Source organism: Haliaeetus albicilla, chromosome 2 (genome assembly GCF_947461875.1).
Source record: "Haliaeetus albicilla chromosome 2, bHalAlb1.1, whole genome shotgun sequence".
NCBI classification, from domain to species: Eukaryota; Metazoa; Chordata; class Aves; order Accipitriformes; family Accipitridae; genus Haliaeetus; species Haliaeetus albicilla.
This window is the reverse complement of record NC_091484.1, coordinates 60,755,793-60,777,831: the sequence shown is the minus strand read 5'-3', so window position 1 is coordinate 60,777,831 and position 22,039 is coordinate 60,755,793. Positions and strand designations below refer to the sequence as shown.

The 22,039-nt window shown below is 42.6% G+C and overlaps 1 protein-coding gene across 3 annotated transcripts in view; it reads left to right on the top strand.

Moving 5' to 3' along the window:
* The first annotated feature begins 2,604 nt into the window (after positions 1 to 2,604).
* Positions 2,605 to 22,039, top strand: part of PIP4K2A (phosphatidylinositol-5-phosphate 4-kinase type 2 alpha) — a 113,841-nt gene continuing 94,406 nt past the window's right edge. For all 3 annotated transcript variants that reach the window (XM_069776847.1, XM_069776857.1, XM_069776837.1), the window contains exon 1: positions 2,605 to 2,950. In XM_069776847.1, the coding sequence (XP_069632948.1) occupies positions 2,810 to 2,950 (141 nt within the window). In that variant the 5' untranslated portion in view covers positions 2,605 to 2,809. The remainder of the gene's footprint in view (positions 2,951 to 22,039) is intronic.

The following is a 22,039-nucleotide window of genomic DNA, read 5'->3' as shown; positions in this document are numbered from 1 at the left end:
TTGAGGGAAAAAGCCTGGAGCTCCAGTTAAAGCACAGCCAGAAAGAGGCTTCCCAAGGGGAGTGTAGGCTGCAAGTGTAATCAAGTTTTGTCTCTTCAGGTGACCCCTGTGTCCAGCTGCACGTATATCATGGATTCAGTGGAAAACCTGTGCCCACAGTGGTCCCTACAGGATAGACACGTACAGGCAACCATCCTGTTCTTGGTGCTTAAAACTGGAGAGGACGAATCTTTGCCCCAGACCTTGTCATGAAGATATCCCAGGCCCTTGATTTATTTTAATTCTGCTGTAAAGATTATGGTCAACATCTGTTCTTCCTCTGAAAAAAATAACCTTCCTGGGTAAGGATTCATATTTGCCGGGAAGAGCTCTTTAGAATCTAGGCCAAGATGACAAGAAAGTCTCCTGGAAAAAAAGAGCAACTACTTACTTCCTCAGCTTTGCCTTCCGTATAAGAAACCCACCAAAATGTTTGTTGTTTATGACACATTTATAAACCAAAATGCTTCACTATATGGATTTACTCTGTAAAGAAGAGAAAAGACACGTATGTGACGGGTGTTAGTCAGGTTGATGTGTGTGGCATTGTACAATACTCAGATGTCACATTCTAAGCATAATGTAAGGAATAAAATGGGTACTGAACTCTTCTGAAAGTCTGACTTCAAATCTATATTTAGGCATCTAAGTGACCTGCTTTTATTCAAAGGTGCTGACTGTTCAGCTGCTTCCATTGGCTGCAGTAGAAATATAAGAGATTTTTTTTTCATTGTTGAATCTATTTTCAAGACAAAAATTACAGTTTAGTCTCTCTGTAACTCCTAAGTAACTCCTTGCTCTAAAAAAAAAAAAAAATGACAGAAGATGAAATATAGCATCTCTGTTCTCTCCTACTCTCCATAAGATGCACAAAATGGACCATATAATAAATCCCAGTAACTGCTTCTATGCAGGAGGGAGATTAAACACTACTGGTTTGGATTCCAGCATTATAGATAACTTTGCTATTGAGATCACAAGGTCAAAAGAGAAATGGGGAGGATGAGACACTTGAACAACTGTGTTTGGTGCAACAAGTTTTTGAATTTATGAGTAGCTGTGTAAGTCTGTGTCAGGGCCCTGAGCTCGCCTATTGACCTTGGTTGCCCTGAACAGCTTCACCTGGGAGCACTCTCTGCCCAGGACCTCAATTTAAGCTCAGGGAGGGCTCGGTGTAGGTCTTTGCCTGGGCTTTGTTGTAGGTATACCTGTCTCCAGCACTGTATTCTGGCTGTACCTTGGGCCTGTATTGTAGGTAGCTTGCCTGCAGTCCTGTTTCTGGACCCGTTCCATCCATTCTGGACTCCTGGATGGACCCTGTGCCTACGCTGTGCCTTCCTGGATGGACCTGGTTCATCACCTCAGCTTCTCTGGGACTGCTGGTGTGTGCGGTTGCCAGCACCTGGCCCTGCCCACTGTGCGTGGACCCTGTGGGACTGGGGCCCATGGCCGAGGGCACTGCTTGGACTGGGATGACCCTCGCCTGCCGGTTCGTCCACCCTCATGGAGCAGCCCTGCTCTTGCTTTTCCCTGAGGATCTGGTCACCTTGCCGAATGATCGGCCGATGAACAAAGCAAGATCTACAGCAGGCAGGTCAGTTTGCGTGATTCAGAAGTTGATGGATGACTTACTGTAAACGCACAGAAGATGTACGCTCTGCGTTATCTGTGTGTATTGACCCTGAACAGTGACTGCAGTTCTCTCCAAGGCTCCTCCTCATGCAGTGGAGGAAAGCGTACGTTGTGTTCCACGTTCCTGGGCTGGGCAGATGCGCCTTTGCGGGATGTCATCTGTCACTGACCACATCCTCTGTGGCCACAGACGCAGTTAAGAAACAGTTTAAGGGTTGTTTTTTGCTGTGGGTATGAATAGAGGAGTATAGTTTATAGGGGCGCAATACTTCTGCAAGAGACGGAGTTTTCCGGATTTGCTGTATGCCGGCTGAAACGAATCGCTCTGCTCACAGACTGGAGCTAGGTCAGGGGCAGTTGGCGAAGTCCTACCTCGGAGGGGCCTTCTCGGTCCCAGAGGTCTCTTTACAGGGAGGGGAAGTGGAAACTTGGGTAAATATTACAAAAACCGTGCAGAGCAACAGTGCGTACGGTTAGCTAGACAAAGACTGGGACGCTGGTAGGTTTTGCTTCCCGGAGGACTTGGAGACGAGCGTGAGGGCGGGAAGCGGGGCGGTGGGCAGGGGACGAGAACCGCTTTCTTCCCCGGGCGGGCGCTGAGCTCGGTTTCGTCTCCAGAGGCCCCTCTCCCCTCAGTGCGGGCGGCGAGGCCGGGCGGCGAGGCCGGCCCCCGCGCCCTCCCCTCCTGCCTCCCGCCCCCCTCCAGGGGCCGCCGGGAGGGCGACGGCTTCCCCGCAGCGGCCGCGCAGGCGCGAGCGCGGGGAGGGGGGGTGGGCGCGCATGCGCAGTGGGGCGGCAGGAACCGAAACTCCGCCGGCGTTCCCGCGCCGCCCGCGGGGGCGGGGCGCGGCGCGGCGGCGCGGTGCGTGGCGGGCGGCGGCTCCCCCACGCGCGCGCGAGGGGGGGAGGGGGGCGGCGAAGGGGGGGGGCGGGGCCGCGGGGCGCGAGCGGGGCCATTTCAGCGCGCGGCACCGGCGGCCAGGCCGGGATGCGCGCGGCATCCCGCGGCTGCCAGCCCGCCGCCGCCGGCCGCCTGCCCGCGGGGCTGGGGCGCTGACTCGCCCCTTCCTTTCTCTCCTGCTCGTCCGCCCTTCCTCCCTCTCTCCCTCCCGCCGCCTCCGCCGCCGCCGGCAGCGCCATGGCGGCCCCCAGCAGCATCGTGCCCGTCATGGCGAGTAAAACCAAGACCAAGAAAAAGCACTTCGTGGCGCAAAAAGTGAAGTTGTTCCGGGCTAGCGACCCGCTGCTCAGCGTCCTCATGTGGGGGGTCAACCACTCGGTAAGCGCCGCGGCTCGACCCACCGACCGACCGCCCCGCCGGGGCATCACCCCCCCCGGGGCTGCGGGGGAGGGGGCGATGCGGGGCTGGTGCGGGGCGGACGGGACCGGGGCAGGCCCGTGCCGCCGGGAGCCGCCCGCCGATCGTCGCCCTCCGCCCCGGCGGGGGGGTGGGGGGGGCGCCGGGGGAGGCTGCGGTGTCCCGCCGGGCCGGCGGCGATGCGCGCCCGGGAGGCGTGGAGCTGCCGCCGGCCGCGGCGTGGCGGGGCGCCTGCGGTAGCCCGTGTCCCATCGATCCGCGGTCCCGCTCGTTGAACAGCGCACGGGTGGTGCCCGTGAGGGGACGGGGCTGCGAGCGGAGCCGGAGCCGCTCCTGCCGCCACCCGCGAGCGGGCGTTGCATAAAGGTACTGCGGTTAAAAAAAAAAAAAATAAAAAAAAAAAACCACCCACCAAAACCAAACAGCCCCCCGAAACCCAGTTATTGGCGTTTAACTGGCGGAGTTTTTGCCGTCTTCGGTGCAGTTTGCTTAAGCAAGTGTCTCTTGACGGTTTTGTGCGCTTGGGGGAGGGGAGGAGGGCCGGGTTTTGATGTGGTAAAGCAGCAGAATTGCAACGTTTGCGGAGTGCTATATCACCCTGCGGATGATGGGCTGCTCTGTCTTCAAAAGAGTCCCTGTGCCGGGTGCAGTAACGTTGGACTGCTGCTGTTCAGCGTTAAATTTAGGAGCCTGGTAAAGATGTCACATGGTTTGGGCATTATGAGGCTCAAGTCGCAGCTTTACATCTTTAAATAGCTACCGTGGCAGGTTAAAAGTGTAGAGCCCAAAGATCACCAAAAATCAGGTTTCAGGGCGGTTAAGCCAGAAACTTACTCTCTTCTCTTGCTGGTGCAAAGTCTGTACACCCAAGTGTTGGGTTTGTATGGGTTGCTGCTTGTAAGAATAACTGTCAAAGTGCTATTTGAGACTAGACTACAAATTCTGTAACAGCATCATGAAACAGGCAAAGCAGTCTGTGTTAACTCCGCGTTCCTTTTGTTTCCTACACATCCAAATCCGGTGAGGTTTTTTTCCTTTGTGCACATTTTGATAGTTTTTGCCGAAAGCCTGGAGGCTGAGCATCAAGGCTAAGCACTGTTAGATCCCTGTCAAACAGCACAGTGCCTGAAGTGATGATCTGGGGGAAACGCTTTAGCTGTATGTACCGATATGATATGGAAGACAGAAGAGAAGCTCGAGTGAGGTTAAATAGTCTGCGTGAGATAGACCTGTGAGTTGGTAGGCAATGGTGACAAAGGATTTCAAGTTTTCTGTGGGTCAGTGGTGAGCAGTGACATCCTCCTATGTCATGAACTGATAAGAAACTAGATATTTATCTACAAAGCAAAAAGATCTCCAATTGTGGAAGTGCACGACATGCAGTTTGCCAGAATTGGGCTTAAAGATGCAAGTTTCTTTTGCTCCTTTAGTGGATAGCATTATTCATAGAAAAATTCCCAAACAGGCCTCTTTAATGAAAGACAGCAAGCTGATAATTACAGGGTGAGAGACTTCTGCTGAATGGCAGGCAGTGTGTTAGCTATCGGCAGTCTCCCTGGGGAGAAAGAGGGAGAAGATCTCCGACGAGAACAGAGATCTTCCTGTTGCGACAGCTCGTTGCTACGCGTGTTCGTTTGTACTGGAACTACCGCTACTTTCGGAGGAAAGACCTCTCCAGTACAAATAATAACAAAGTAAATAGTGACAAATGCAACACTGTACATGACTCCCGCAATAGTGTACTGTGGCGCGCATAGCTGTTCCTATTAGAAAATGTAGTAAAGAAGCATACTGGTTCGTGCACATAAATTTAAAAACTGTAAACAAAAATCCTTCTGTTGGGGGGGCTCAAAGAGCAAGCTCAGCCATACAGTGTGCTCAGAGAAATGCAGCTTCATGTTCATATGAAGATGATGGTTGGAGAAGTGAGTATCCGCTGAGTGTTCTGCAGATATTATTCCATTTGTTTACCCTGCTGCAAGGTGTAATCATGAATAATGCTTTGGGCCCCATGAAAACAAAATCCCTCTGAATGAGAGAGCATGAAAAACAAAAAAGTTAATTTGATGTGTCCAAATCTAAACATCTCTTCTTAGCCAAGAACGCAGCACTGAAGTGTTGCAGGTTCCTCCGTCAGATGCTTACCATATCAGTTCGTAATGCTTGATGTGGCACTGTTCAGCAAATGAAAGTAAGTGTTCAGGATGGTGGGACTCTGTTATCACAAATACGAATTTCTCATGGGAGAAATACAAATTATGTGTGTGGATTCATTAAGAACAGGAATTAAGGATCCTTGGGTTTCTTAGCAGAATAAACAGAAATCCTTAAGCTAAAGGTTAGACTAGGAAATGAGCATAGATCATAGTTCATGATGATAGTATTTAAGTAAACTTGAACATAGTAGTCATCTGAAAAATCATATTTTAAGACCGCTTCCAGTGTGGTGCATATCAGTTAATGAGACAATAGCAGTCTCTGAGTCTTACTAACTGTCTTGGGGAATAAGTACTATTGAAATGGTGAAGCTGAGATGCAGTTCCCACATTTCTGACAGGATGCGGCATATATTGGAAGGAAGCACTTTGTGAAGATAAAAAGGGAAAAGCAGATTTTTTCTGCAGGCTTTTAAACTTTTTGATCTTGGGGCCAAAATACCACTATACTTGAGCTTTGGATGATTTTCAGATTTTAAAATGAACGTGTGAAGAAGCTCCATCTAAGGAGAAAGTTACAAGAACTGTTCTCTTAACTCTTCCGTCCTAGGAGGAAACGTGACTATGTAAAGGGACATCTTGAGCAACGGTGTCAGAAAGCAGAGAGCTTACAGCAAGGGTGTGAATTCTTAATGGGGAAAAAATTTGCAGGGATGTCTGTTACCCAAGGTTCTTAAAAATTACACAAGCAAATTGCTTTGGTCATCTCAGTTGTTGTTTAGGTAGAAGTAGAGACCTAATGAAAAATTCTGCTTGGTAATGCAGTCAAATTCAGTAATAACTTCAAAGGGCATGTGAGCGGAAAACATGTAAACATTACCCAAGTATCTTAAGAAGTGAGAAAATACATGCTCACGTTCAGAGCTGTAAATTAGTTTCTCAGTATGCTGAAATATGCTGTTGAATGAAACTTTCTGCTAAGTGAAAGGGAAAGCAACTGTGTCCCATGTTGTAGATGAGATTATAATACTGATGACTTGTACCAGCAAAGACTAATTGTTGTGTGCTTGGATCTTGCAGGCATCTGCATCATTAAGAGTTGATCTTATCTCGGTCTTTTACCCTGTGTCAAAGATAATCTGGCTGTGCTACTGAAACACTTAAACTCAGTGGTTAGTGTGACTTAAAGCTATGTTTTTAGCTAGTTAACATAATTTATTATAATACTTCATTTACAACTGATACGGTAAATAACATCCTTATTCTTACTTCTGTATTGTCACTGCTGCTGGATTTCCAATAACTGTGGGAAGGAAGAGAGGGAAGGAAGGTCATGTGTAACTTTTTGCCTAATGCTTTTGGAAGTAATTTTTCCCTCCCTTGTTTTCTGTGCCAAAAATGAAAGCCAGGGATTCTGTGTTTTCTGCAGCCTATGATGATCATCCCAGGCACAATGATGGTGAGTCTGGTCTCACTCATGTTGGTTGCCTGCTTCTGTTAGAAGCTTGTTAGGAAAGCTGGGAATTTGTAGGGAGCTAGGCTTAGGTCCTTCAAAACATATCACCCCAAAAGACAGAAGAAAATTACTAGAAGTGGGGGTTTTTTTTGTAGCTAATTTTAAGGTAAAGAATGGACTGCTGGAGAACTCACCTACTGTGTCAACAATTAAATGAAACATTATTTAGGAGAGGCAAATGAATGTCTGATGCAGTTATTGCGCATACTGTACAAGTGTTAAAAAAACCCGAAACACACAACCAAAACCAAACAGCGCCCCCCCCCGCCCTGCCCGCCCCAGCCCATGGAATCTGTAATCGCCATCTGTTTCTTGGATGATTACAAGCTGATCTAAAAATTTAGCAGTGCCTGACTTCTCAGTGGCACTTGCTGCCTAATAAGGAAGGGGGACAATAAGAATACATGCATCAAATGACTTTGCCCCCCCCCCCCCCAGCATATTGCAGGGTACATCAGAAAGAGCGTACTTTCCATGGGTGAAGAATTAATAAAGTCCACAGCCTCCTTCAATTGCTCACATGAGGCACAGTGAGCCTGATGCTACTGTTGCACTCTCAGCTGTAGTAATCTGGCTTTATCTTTTAACAAAAGTGGAACAACACCAGGACAGAATAATAAAACGAGCGAGAGCTGTGGGACTCCTCTATCTGCCAGCGTAACTCCTGGATTCATTCACTGTTACAGTTAGAAGTGAGGAGGAAAAAAAAGCGTGACAAGTAAATGCATCTTTCCCCCTCATACATACTAGGATATATTTGATCATGGTATCTTCTGTATCTACAGAAAGCTGTAAAATGTCTGTGTTCTTGTCAGTTTTCAGCTGGGGTTTTTTTTCTTGGCTAACATACTTGTCTTTCCTGTTACAAACTTTTATCCAGACCAATACACAAATAGCTCGCTTATTCATGCCTGTCCTTATGTTTTAACATGGCACTGGAGATCTTGTTAGGTAAATGTGTACCCTCTCAGTTTGTGGCATAAATCAAGTTTCTTAGTATTGACTTACCTAGTCTCTGTCCTAAGAACTTCCTATCCTGAAACATTGTACATTTAGGAAAATGACACTGAAAAGAGCTTATTGAGTAGATCATTAGAAAGATGAAGCCTAAAATAATTAAAAGCTAGGTTACACCCTCCAGAATAAAAACTGCTGACTTAGGTTTATGATCAGTTTCCTTTAAAGGAGCGGGGGTGGGGGTGGTGGGAATCCACAAAAACAAACCCACAGCACTTATTACTGGCAACATATCTTCATAAGTTAGGGGAGTTGATAACTTCTGGGTCCATATTTTTAATATACTCTTAAATGATGAGACTAGTGACACCCTGAGGATATGGAACTGTAATGTTGACTCATGGCATTTACTGTTAGTACAACAGGTTGGTTAGAAACTGTCTTGAGACTGGGAAGGATACTCATCAGTTGTGTTGTCAACTGTGTTACTAGTATTTGTATTTAATGCAGAATGTCAATACTGCAATTGTGCTCTAAGTGGCTTTTCAAAATGACTAAGACAAAGTAAAACTAAAGTTACTGATCTTAGAGTTAACTCAAGATTTGTAACAGTGAGCTTGGAAACAAAACCAAACCTTATTAATTGTTTAATGGAGGTGGTGGTAGGCTACATGGGAGAAGGCTCTTTCGAAGAAGCAGGAAGAAACAATGTATTAAAAAGTACTGATTACAGCAGAGCAGATAATAAGGCAATTAAAACTATTTTAAAATAAAGTCAGATGGGCACTCAGCCCAGATGTTTGTATATAGAAGGAAGTAGAACAGGAAAAGCTATTTATAAAAAACTTGGTTCTTTTTTGGGTGTCAAGCTCTGTGTACTGCAGAAATTAGTTTGATACTGCTTTTGCAACTGAGTGGATGGACTAGTAAAAATACAAATTGTAAATATTTATTATGCTTAGGTTAAAGGTAGTAAATATTCCTGCATGAAATACAAATGCGGGTGATATTTCATGTTCTTCTCTGAACTATTGAAAGGGGCACATACAATAGCTTCTATTAGGGATGAGATGGGAAGACCTATGAAAAGAGCTCTGACAGCAGTTTCAAAGCTACTTTCTGTAGTTTCTTCCATTCTACAAGACAGGGTGATGCAAAGGCTGGGGGAGGGGGGGGGGTTGCCTATAGGGTTTGAAATGGAATTTCATTAACCACAGCAGAGAGGGCTGGACAGGGTTCAGTGAAGCAAACAGGTGGCACAGATTTGCTTTGCTGACTCAACTTAGTTGTCTTGAGTATCCTGCACCAGACACCTTAAGAAAGAGTCTCTAGGGGATTATTTTCAAATGCCTTGCTCATTAAAGCAGACACTTGCATTATGCCCATCAGCCAGAGCCTGGTAGATGTTTATTTTCCTCCTGTAGTTTCAGGGTGACAAACTTTGTTTAATATAACTGACTCACCCCATTATGCAGTTCCTGCTGTACAGTTGTTTTGTGTTCTTCCTTGAAAACATCTTGTACCACAGGGTTCTATAGGCTAGCTGTACATTATGCAACTTCATGACAACTTTAGAGTATGGTGAAACTACCTATTATTTACAGGTCTTCGGTATAGTCTTGCCAGCACTCAGAGTTGTAGTCATGTTGGCTTATAGATACCTTAACTTGTTGAAAGCTTAGTTATCTTTGTTGTTGAACTGTGAGGTTTTAAAGGCTTGAAAGTACACATTCATCTTCATTTTCTCCTGACTTTTAAGTGATTATGACTGCTCCTGTGGGTAATATACTCCAGTATGAATTCATTATTTTGTTTACTCCAAAGGCCTATCTCCATGTTTTTCCACTTTTTATACTTGATGCTTACTAGTTAGATGTCTAACAAAAGTCCTGATTTCTCTTCCTCATTTTCACTGTTGGTAAAGCACATGTTTGCGCTTGGCAAAATAGCTGAAGCAGTCTAAGAAATGGCTGCCTCGGCTATGGAAGGTAATGACAAACCTTGCTGGTCTTCATGGTCTGCATCGCAGTTAGTGGTGAAATGGGTTAGCTTTGAATTGTTGAGATGGTAACTTCTTGCATGTGGTTTGCTATGTGAACATCTGTCTTATGATCTTCCTATAGAGCCTGGGCTGTTCTATAATAAGTTAATTAGTTTTGTGTTGAGAGATTTCTTAATAAGGGTGTTGTGAAAATTGTTTGAAGTAGCTGAATGCTGTAGTGATGGATGTCACAAACTGAAAAGAAAACATTAGCTCTATCTTCAAAGAGTGGGGTTGAATAGTTTGCAGTAGAAATACTTAATGGCCATACACCTTTTAGAGTACTTATTTTTCATCAGACTTGGTGAACAACTACCTTGTGTACTGAGGCAAGGTAATTAGTCTAATCCAGCTCTTTTGTGTGCATTGTAAGTTCCCAAGGCAACCTTAATATTATTAACACAGCTGTGAGTATATGCATGATCCTTTTAGATTGTAAGACAAAACTGAAAAAAACCCTACATTCCCTTATGTGGCATTATTAGAAAGCCTGTGGAGCTCCTTGGTGAGGCTGAGACTTACGGAACCACCTTGCAGCTGCTTGAGCTAACTGGTTTAATCTTTCACTTTTCCCAGTCTCCCTCTTGATGTCTCAGTCATATGCTGTCTCACATCTCACAACTCTGCTATTCCTGTGTTTGCATTTTATCAGTCAAGTCTCTGCCGTTCCAGTCTTCCTGGTTAACAAGTTCAGCCATATCTGTTTTCCTTATCAGTAATTACCCAGCTCCAAAGTAATAATCCAGCAAAAAATAATACATTTTGCGGAGTTTTTAGATGGGCCATAATTCACTGAAGTTCATTGTCCAGCTGTGCAAACAGCTGTGCCAGCACAAAGAACGTGGAGTTGGTGCAAAAGCAGAAAAGATGGGGCAAAACAACTTCTTTGTAAGGAAGTGCCAGTTTAAGCTAGCATAAGGTTAGTCAAACCACAGCCTCCATAATACTGAAGCCAGCTAAAGCTGGGGCTGCTGGACTTGTTTCCACTCTCTCTCTGGCACTGGTCTGATCCTGTGGTAAGTTCATTTGGGGAGATAGGCTACAGGAAAAACTAATGCAGAAGAGTGAATAGGGTAGGGTTTTCATACTGCAACAGGCCATATCCACAAGTGTCAGTCCTAGCTTAAAAAGGGGAGCTGCAAACACACTGCAGGGAGGGTGGAGGGAAGAGACTGATGTATGTGTACTTTAAGGTGAGTTTTTATAGTTTCTTAGGACAGTTGGAGGGACTTGGATAGCTCTGGTGTGTACTCTTTGACTGACCAGTGATATCCTATCTACAGCTCAATTTCATATTTGGTAGCCTGGAGTTAAGCTGTTGTCCACAGTATAAAAAAAAAAACAAAACAACCCAAAACAACACTTGAGTAGAGAACTCTGTGGATTCTGCACTTTCAACATGGAGACCTTTCTCAACTATTTTAACCTTTTGAAATAGTCATGTATTTTGTAAGAGACAGAACTGTCTATATTGTACCTGTCGTTTTCTAGTCATCTCTTCAGTCTTGGTCTGTGGAACATGCTGAACCATCTAATCTCATAATTTGCCTATCCAGGTAGAGAGTAAATGTCCTCAGAAAAGTTGTAATGGCTTCCTAGGGGCTGAAATTTTTGAAATTGCTTTCAGAGATAAATACCAACATTTGGAAGACTTTCTAAAAAAAATAGTAATTCTTGAGAATCCTACCTTAAATGTTCTCTTGTAGGATATCAAGCATGTGGCTGTAGCAGTCACTGACTTTTGGGGGTTTTTTGGAGGAGGAAGAGAGGAAAATACTGAACTTGGTTAGCCTAAGACCAGTCAAAAGAAAGCAGCTTAGTAACAATTTTATTATACTGAATTAAAACTGAGCAGTATCTGATTAGCTTGTGGTGCCAAGCCTCAATAATTCTGTTATTAAACTAAGAGTTCTGAAATAACACCCTTCATCTGTGGCATGTCCTGTTGCAAAGTAGACTTAAAGCTGTTTTGCAGAGTTTAGTTCCACTTTAATCATGTTGCCCAGTGTTTTGCAGACCCTTGCTAGATCATTTAGGCACCAAAACCACTTTTGGTACAGCAGGTTCTGATGTCGCAGTGTTGCTGGTTGTGTTTGTTTGTTCAGTGTACTTGTTTTCTCTCTCAGCCATGTAAGTTGTCTCTAGTTATTGGTATTTATTGGTGTTATGGTGTGGTGTGGCCCTCATCGTGGGTTGGGTTGTAGGTGATTATAACAGAAAACTTTCTAGAGGAGCTCAGAAATACTAAGTATGTAATTGTGAGGGCCTTTACAACATGTAAATCTGATGTATTATCGTTGCCTGGAGCTGAGCAAAAATCGGAAGACTGACATAACAAAAGCAAGGTTGCTAATCTCTGAGCTTCCTGCTTCAGTCTATCTAACTTGCATTTTGATCTGAATCTAGAGGTAGTTTTGGGAGACCAAATTGCAAAATACCAAAAATTGAGAAAGCAGTTGAGTGAGGAATGGGATATCTATTTTTATTTTAGATTTTGAAGTTATGATCCTAATACTGTTTTTTGCCTTTTTCTTTTTTTTTAATAAAGGCCTAACGGTAGACAAGGTTACTTTTGGCTTCTATGTGATTCTGAGAACAGTGGCACAAACATTTGCATTCAGGGTAGTGGTTCTAAAATTTGTACCTCTTTAATTGAGTATCCCTTTTTCATGAAGTTTTGCATGATTTTCTTTTGCAAATAATGAAAGTAGATTTGTACATATGTACTATTCTGTTTCTAGGGGTTTTCTGTACCTTTTCCCATCCTGAAAGAAAAATAATGTGGTAACTTCCAGGGTCACTCAAACAGCCTATATAAGGATATACTCCATCAGCTTTAACTATGGTATGCAAATAAATTCCTGATTCATAAAGTACATATCTGAGACTGCTTGGTCCAAGTAGTGATAATATTTAAAGGCTTATACTTGAAATAAAATTATTTTTACAGTAAGTCCTTGAAGAGGAAATACTTATCAACACATTGTGTCTCATTGGCTATTCAAAAGAGCTGGTTGTCTTTCTGAGAAAGATAGCAGTCTCAAACAAGCTGACTTCACTGGAAAGCCCATACCCAACCTCCTTCTCCTCAGTCACCACAAACTTGCAGTTGGAGGGCTCAGAAATGACTCACTTTGAGCTGAAGTGCAGTGACAGATGCTTGGTGAGGTGCTGCAGCTCAGCACCACCCTCTTGTGCAGCAGCTTGGGGCTGATGCAAACTAGGGCTTCCCTGCTGCTCTCAATGCTTTTCCCCCCTCTGGTGATAATAAGGTTAGCAGAGGAGGATTGAAGATAAATTTTCTGGTATAATTATTCTTTCAGGTCTTAAGCAGAATTGTCAGTCAGATTAGTGAGTTTTCACTCTGACTCATGATTCACTTGCAATCAGTGGTATGTAAACCAGCCTTCCCCTGTGCTTGCACAGTGGACAGGACCAAACAAACAAGAAAAGCTTTCTGGATATTCCCCAGGCCCACAGAAGACAAGTGGTAAAAGTAATTTACAGAAACAAAGTCTCAGTACTTATTAACAAACACATGTACCTGCTTGCAGGCAAAAAGCACTGCAACCACTGTTTTCAGAACCTCTTGTCCATTTCTATGGATGCAGGGGGTTCCTGATAGAGCAGTTTCTCCAGCTGTTATTTTGGGCTTCAGCTGATTCAACAATGCTTCTTTCTCTTTCCTACCTACAGCTGCAGGCGGTTGTAGCTGGTTATTTCATTTGAATGAGCAATGTCCTTCGGGCTATGTTGGCTCAGGGATGTTAATAGGATTCAGATGTCTCTGGGCTCGCAGAATCCTGCACTCCTCATCCCTCCTCAGCTCATTCTGTTGCAGTACATCAAAGCAAAGCATTATTGAAGTCTTGAGTATCTTGAATCTTGCTAGTGCTCTATGCCTTTTTCTCGGTGGGAGTGGGGTGGATTTTTTCCCCTTTTCCACCACATCTCACAACACCACTTCTCAGGGTGTTTTTTCCCCCACGTAGAGCAATTATTGGTGGTTGGTAGTAGTGGGTTTAGTTCACTTTTCATGCTAATTACTCTGCAGACGTTATTTTGGTAATTGCTGAATCTTTCAGAGAAGGTATATTGCAAGCTTCTCCTTGGAAGTTGTCATTTGCTAGGATATTTTTTAGTATTCCTATCTTGTTGAGGAAATCTCCCGGGCTTTTCATATTTAAGTCATCAACTTTTTAATTTTCCTGTTAATTACTTCCTAAGGTTTTCTGGTTGAACATGACTTCCTTCACAATTAAAGGCTGAGCACCTAAGAATTTACTGGAAGAGCCTGAAAGTAGTGGCTCCTCCTGCATGATGTGTTGATCACCTGAAAGATGAAGGTCCATTGGGATGTGAACAGTGGTGACTTCTACAATGGGCTAATTCTTGCTAACTAATCTGGAGTGATCTGCCGGAGGTCTTGTTCGCACCATTATAAATGCCCTTCCAAATGCAGAGACTTCTTTCCTGAAAAACTGTGTTTCTAACAATTTCAGTAAAATGTATGTAATGACAGGTAGTTTGGAGGCTGTGTTGCTGAAGTGGCTAAGCCATCCTTACCTTACTTGGCATGTACAAATGCTTGCTTATCTACATGTCTTACGAGTTACTGGGGGCAGGAAGACATTCCTCTTTGGCTTTGTCACAGGATACCAAACTACTCTTGTGGTAGCACAATGCTGAACAGAAGTTCAGAAGTTAAGTTTAATTAAGAACAGAGGGTGCTGAGGCATATAGAAATACAGCTAGCTGGCAGACAGTAACTCAGTCACTCAAGCAGCTGTTGCTATGTGTGTATGTTTACTTCAATAGCAAGGCTAAAAGTAATTTAAAAACTGCATTCATTGTTTAAGGGAGCCTGTGTTACTTGTAAACAAAGTGGAATTAAAATGTGATGGTTTAAATCAATGTGTGTTACTTTCTGTAGTAGAGTTGGCCAAGGGCATAGACATTCTTGTACTCAGCTGGTGGGAAGTAACACCTGAAGCTGAAGCAACCTGCTTGCTTTTATTTGTGGTGCTGTGGGACCACTTTCTGAACTGAAGACATCATCCAGGAGATGTGTCACATATAAACACATAACTAATATTTCAGGGTTGCTCGTTCTTCAGTCAAACTTGTATTCTGACCAATATTAGCCTCTTGATAAGCAAAAATGAAAGGAACCTGGATCATCTGTGTCTTGCTGATAGACTCTTGACATATATATAGCCTGTACCTCAAAAAAAAAAAAGGGTGTGTGTGTGTTTGAAGTGTTCATGTGAACATTGGACTTACAGGTCAAAGGCTTTGAAAAGAGTTAATTTGGGAGACTAACTCATTTCTGACATGGCAAGCACTGTTTATATTTAAAAAATAAAAAACCCAGACCCTTCATTAAAAGGAGAACATAGATTTAGTTGTGTAGAGTTCTCAAGATGGAAGTTGTATAGCTACTCATCAAGACAAGTATTTTTACTGCAAAAGCTTCCCTACTTTTCTTCACCTGCTTCACTGAAAACTGACTCAAATAGTGGTGCAAGCTGGCACGGATCACTTGGATGATGAAATTTAATACTATGTCTTCAAGTAGGTGGAAGGAACAAGAGGGCTGAGATAGTAAAGCATGATCCTTGAGTTACATGTTCTCCACTACTTACCATTGCTTTCCTAGCTGACAAATTTGAGCTCAGAATTGGTTTGTCACATTCATGCTAGCTATGTTTTGTGCTGTTTTCCCCTTATTTGGTAGACTAAGGAATTGAACCCTCTAAGTTTTTTACAGAAGTTGCTGTTGTGTGTCACCTCTCCTGCCACGCAGCTCCACTGAGGGATGCAAATACTCAGCTTTCAGATACTATGGAGTATATCTGAAGCTTTGCTCTATAATTCTGATGCACCCTACTTTTTCCATACCAGATTGCAATATGGACTAATAGTAGTTGTCTGCAAAGTCATGTTTTTTTCCTCTCCTCATGTGCTTGATGTGCCAAATGTTTTAAATATAATTCTGTGGGTTGTAACCATATAGGGTACTTAGTTTATGAAAATGATCTCTTGGTTCTTGAAATGTATTTAGTCCAGGAATGCTAAACCTTGTTAGAGCATTACTGTATGGCACAACTGCATCAGCAACAATCTCTCTACAATTTGTGCCAAACTTCTTAATCCCTTTTTGAAAAACGTGTATATCTGACAAACTAGCTTCCACTTAGTTTTAGCCAAGTTTTCAGATGTATGTAATGGCTTAGATCTTGAGGTAGGGTGGACAGAAGGGTCCAGTCCCACCTTCTGCATTTGATGTTGTTTAGGATCATTTTGCTATAACAGCTCTTCCAAACTGAGGCTTCAGAGACCATTTTTTTCAACAAGCCTGACAAACCAGGAATGAAAAAGCTCAGCTTTTAGACTCCTTGAACATAAAATAAACAGTGTGCAGTGAGTCACAGCTCTACCACTGCATAACTGAGGGGAGCTTGCAATTTTTTTAATATTGTATTTTTTTTAGAAATAGACTAGTCAAAAGATTGGTATTATTGAATTTTACTGTATCTTCCAAGACAGAACAGCTGATTTCCTGCCTAATTAACCTATGGCTTTCTGAAGTGTTTTCTAGAGCCTTGAGTTCCTGTGCATTTACATACATTTGCATAAGTAATGCAAGGAGGAAAGTGCTCCGGAGAATCTGACTGGGGCTTCTGGTGGAGTTGGCCAGATTTGCTGTTGCACTAGCTACCTATTTCACAGCTCCCTCTGTGAGCAGAAAGCTTTGCAGCTACCTTGAAAAGGCATATTAAATAGTGATAGAAATGCAGTCAAATCCAGCCTAGGCCTCATGCTGGCCCAGGTAACGGGCAGTGAAATCCTCTCTTAAAAGCACACAAGGTGACTAATCAGATAGAGGTGCTTATTGTGTGGATGTCTAAAGTTTTGGAAAGATAATTGCCACCAAAAATTTGAATGAAACAAAAAATAGTGCAAGATAGCCTCAAAGCTGAGTTAAGCTAACAACAAATGGAAAATCTCCACAACATCATTAATCATCTTTTAACTATCCAGGCTATGACTGCATAATAGTTGCATTGCTTATTGGAAATATAAAATATTTCCTGTGTGAATATAAACATCTTCTACATAAGTGACATTTTCCTTGTCACTCAGCTCCAACACTGAAACTAAAGACGTTTAATTAATCTTGTTAACTTTCCACAATGATCTACTAATGAACTATTTAAATTATTTATTAGCTCTTTTTTCTTCCTCCCCTCCCCCCGGGGTACTTAAGGTTAGGAAGCATGAAATAACTAACCTGAAGCCAGTAAAGCTGCAGTGTAATTGCTTTGCTCCTAAAGATTTCCAGAGATCTAAAGCACCTTCCCTCTCCCTATCTGGAAGGGGAAGAGGGTGCATCCTAGGACAGAGGGGAATTTTGTTTGGAGGTTTATGTGTTTCTGGGACAGAGCCATGGTTCTCTGATTGCTGGCTGATTTGTTAAGTAAAGGCATGGGTTCATCATCGGAGTGAGCAAATGTGATGGAGAGCCCCTCTGCCAGCAGTGCAAGTGTGGCCGTGTGGTCAGCCAGGTCAGTCGCGTGTCCTGCCAAAAACTAATCCTGTCTGGAGGGAAGAAGGGAAGAGCAAAGAGAGGACAGGGGTGGGATGTGAGTTGCTTTCGTGTAAAATAATTAGCAAAATGACTTGGTTCTCTTCGTGGCCTTTTTAAGCATCGGTAGGAGCAGTTAGTGGGCAAGAGAGCATGTTGGGAGTTGGGCTCTGTGATTTCTTGCTGCAGAGGAAAGGCTGAGTCTCAGTCTAAGCCAGCTGTGAACCAGATGATCTGGGCTGTAGTGGTTTCTCTCCCTGCACCAGAGGCTAGTGACTTCGAAACTTGGAAAGTGTTAATTCTGGTGATGATGGAAGGGAGGAGCAACAGAAGAAAAAATGAAATCTCTTGAAGTCTGCTGCTGCTTGAAGTTTGTGCTGGTATAGGCTTTACCAACAGACTTATCCTAATAAATGGGTTTATTCTTGAGCTTGTTGTCCTCTAGCAACAGAAACCAAATTCTGTCTGATCAGGACTCTTCTAATTAGCTTCACCCTTCTTAGCACTTAATCAATATTGCATTTTCTGTGTCATGAAAAGAAGCAGTAAAATCGGATGACTGATATTGCCAGTTTAAATACCAGTCTTTTAGTGGAAAAGCATTTCCAACTTCTTCGCAGCAAATGCTAGCGAGCTAAAGTGTAAAGGAAATGAAGGTGTAATCTCTGTTTGGGGTTTTGTAAAAAAAAACATTTTTGAAGACAGATAGTCCATATCCATGGTAACTTTTGGGGATCTTTGAAATGCTTCCATTTGTCCCAATGGGAGACACTGACACTAAGTCTAAGTCTATTGCTGAACCTAAAAATGAATGTATGAGACTTAATCCATCTTAGTATTCTGTCTTTAATGGTGTGGGTTTTGCAGTAAGTGGTAAAGAAACCTCAGCAAACTGTTCTGCATTTTTGTCAAGAAATTAGAAAATTATTCTACTTTTTTTCAGTTAGTCCTCTGATGAGACTCCTTCCTGGCATTATGTAAGGCTGTGGAAGGTCATCTTACAGAAAAGAAATGTTATCCTTTTTTTGCATGCTTAGAGTCTCTTCCCTTCTATTTTTGAATGTGCATCACTTACACTTCTGTGGCTGTGTCCATTTCCAGTCTAGGGTTGTGTCTTAGTAAATCTTTCCCCTGAGGGACAATTTATGCTTACTCTGAAAAACAATTTGCCAGATAAGCAATGCTATATTAGCTTGTTTGCATCTACATGTCTTTAGGAAATCTGAATATATGCTCCCAGTAGGAGTCTTGGAAGGGATAACTTTAACTTGTGGTTCAGTTTTATATGTTACTTCACTTTTACCTCCTTTCAGCAGCAGGAGTTGTTGCTCTTGGTCCTATTCTTTCCTTCCTTTTTTCACTGTCCTCAGTATTGTAGCCTTGGCCAAGCTGTTAAACTTACCAATTAGGCAGGAGAAATATCCTTTTTAGGGAGGAGGAGATATTTTTAGGAAATTAAGTAATTAGTTTCTGATGGGATCTGACAAGTACCAGAGCCAGTGCAAAAGGGATAGGCAGAACTGCCTGGCAGGGTGCTGGGTGGGAGTAGCTGGGCAATGAGTCTGTCCCCCTTGCAAGGGGAGCAAGCCGTTGGGTTTAGTGTCTTGCATTGCTTTGACCTCATTCTTTTCAGTTTTAACTTCACTCATATTGAGTCACTGCAAACTCTCACAGCAGTACTGCTCTATAGCTCTCTTGAGCAAGCAGGTATAATATTTACATGGGCAAAAAATGTAAGAGGACTCCACTTGACATGACATACATATTTCTCTGCAGCCACAGTGCACTGCTGTGTGTTTTATGGTACATCTAGTAGTTAACTGGCTTACTAAAAAAACCTCTTCTGCATCTACTGCTGTCCAACATGCTGTTTTAATTTGTGTCTTTGTTCAGAGACTGACATAAGTCTCGTCCCTCTGCCACTCCAATAAAAGACATGCTTCAAATTCAAGTGGTTTCTCACCTGAGTGACCTATTTGTAGCTAGTCTTTTCTTATGCAGTCTTTCTACTAGACTGTGTCCCATCAGTATAAATTGCAGTGAATCAGCAGCACTACCTGTGTCATAAGGTAAAGGGATAAATAGCTCTCATCAAGTTCTCAGCTGTGTCTGTGGCTTTAATAAAAGGAGACTGAGTTCCTACTGCTTAGTTTATGCTGGCTCTAGTATTTGTCTGATCATCCAGTAAATCAGTCCAGCTTGCTGAAAGACCAAAGACTAATCTGGTAAAAAGTCTGTGTTTTGGGCTTTTGTTTCATTCTCATTTTTGCTGGGTTCATAGGCTGAATTGACTCACTTTCTGATTGAAGGGGTGGGTAGAGAGGGGAAGAGGAGGTGAGACTGTTCCCACTTGCCAAGCTGCAAACTACGTAATTCAGCTCAGAGGTGAAGTAAAAGGCTGTAAACCCACAGCCTGAGCTGATCTAACTGCTGGCTACTGGTTGGGTCGGTCTCTACCAGCTAAGCTCAACAAAAGACCTGTCAAATGCTGGGAGGGGTAGGAGGCTGGATCTGGCCTACTAGCTAGTTTAGACAGTCACAGAGCTACAGTCAGAGAAGATGAGTAAAATTAACACTGTAGTGCTGCATCGTGTTGTACAGTAGTCTTTTGAGTTTGAAGCAGTTACTCTGACAAGTATTTTCACTTTCTTATGCTGTTAAGCTTCCATACCTGGCAGTACTTAATGTACTAATGTGCTTTCAAGACCAGATTCTAGGCTATGCATGAGTTATGATGCATCCACATTGTGCACGTATTCTAGCTCTTCCTTTTCTTTAATGATGGCAGGTCTCAGTGTGGACTTAGAGTCTTCAGAGTTGAGCTGACTTCACATAGGACATGTGCATCAAATACTTCCAGAGTATTCTGGACCTGCTACTGAACCAGAGTGTTGTGGTTTGGGTTTGGGTTTTTTTTTCCTGTTTCCCCCTCTACATCATTGTTTCTGCAAGAGTTGTGTTGTTTCAGTCATGGCTATCTACCTTGATTTTTTAAATTTTTATTTTTTTCCCCCATAACCTGGATATTCTTTGATACCTTAGATCAACAAAATACTATCATATGAAAGTCTTCAGAGAGAACTGTGCAGATGTTCTTGGGAGGTGTTACATTCCCCAGCTTTCTTGGTATGTGGCTGAACTAGTTTATCTCATTTTGATGTTGTATCACAAAGGCTTTTAGTTATTGTGATTGGTTTTAACTTCGTCTTCCTTTCAGCATTTTCTGCACAATGCTGTTGTAAGAGCTACGTATTAGTGCATGTCATGACTCCAATGAGCAGTAGACTTGAATGAGGTTTTTGGACAAGAATTTTGATGCTTGGCTCTAGCATACTTGTAGATATAGCACTAGTAAATGCTTGTGAACTTTCATTTTATCTCCATAGATTAAATTTCATACTTGAATTCAAATTTTGGATGCTAGCTGTAGCTTTTGTTACGTGTCACTAATGCCTTGCTTTCCTATGGTTCAAGAAGCCTGGAAATATAAGGGTTAGTAGCATCTTTGCAAAAGGTACCAAACATATGTGAAATTTAGGTGACGTTAAGTATGTCTGACTGTATGTCTGTAAAATGCAAATGTATGTGTGGTGAGATAGACAGCTACTTTTTATATGTGCAACAGAAGAAAATTGTAAATACCATACCAAAAGTGGAGAATGGCTTATTCAAATATATCCTTGTAATTTCAGGGGACTTAAAATACAATCAGTGGTCTTGGCAGATGGCCAAGGGCACAGAAGGCTTCTGGAGCTCTTCCAGCCACTAATGGAGTGTGGATTATGATTAAATTTAACTGTGGCCACTGAGTCTTGATCTGCATGTTTCTGTATGTGTTAAAATGTTGGTTTTTTTCTAACTATTAAGATTTCACTTAAAAATCTGTTTTAATACTTATCGGCAGCTGTACAGCTGACATGGATCTGTCCTATATGTTAAGCACAGTAAAGATTGAAACACTAGCATTATGTGAGAGGATGCAGTCCACTACATCACTTTTTCTAGGGCTCTCTTATAAAATCTAGCTGTTCTAAAAGCTTTAAAATGTTCTTGTGTTGGCAGCCTCAAATCTTCCCAAGAATCACTGCTGCATTAGTTTTGTGAAGTCTGTTCTATTCTTGACATAATTAACTAGTTAAAAAAAAATCTAATATAGCAGAATTGTGGCATGGTAGGTGGGGCCTTTGACAAGACTTCAGACATGTAGTTTGGTCACAAGCCTGCTGGATCAGTTGCCTGCTCATCCATTTTACTACAGCTGAAATGGTTGCAAAGAAATGGAATGGTGGGGCGATTCCTCATACTTTAAGATATGTCAGTGTAGGTAAGAACATACTAAAGTGAGGTGGTAGGATGAGTTTATTCTTTTAATTTAATTTGGAAGAAGTGGGGAATTTGTCAAACTTCAGACCCCAAAGAATAAATACATAAGAATTGCTAAGCTAATGTCAGACAAGTCTCGTTCCACAAGTGCATTCCTGTTAAAATACTTACAAATGCTTTTTACTTTGATACCACAGTTAGTTTGGGAGAAGAGGAAAGTAGATTACCAAAGCATTTGTATGAGTGCTAGTATGATCGTATGGAGTAGGTGACTATATATTGCATTAGTTCAGCTCTCTATGTAGAAGTACATTGGGATTTTTTCTTTGCGTTACAGGTTTGTCAGGTCAAGGAGTCAATCTAATTGAATTCAGGAGCAATAAAAGGTGAGGTAGTAGTTTCTATGGAAAATATCTTTGACAATTGGTGCAAAAATGTAACTGCATAAGTGTGCAAAAATAAATGACTA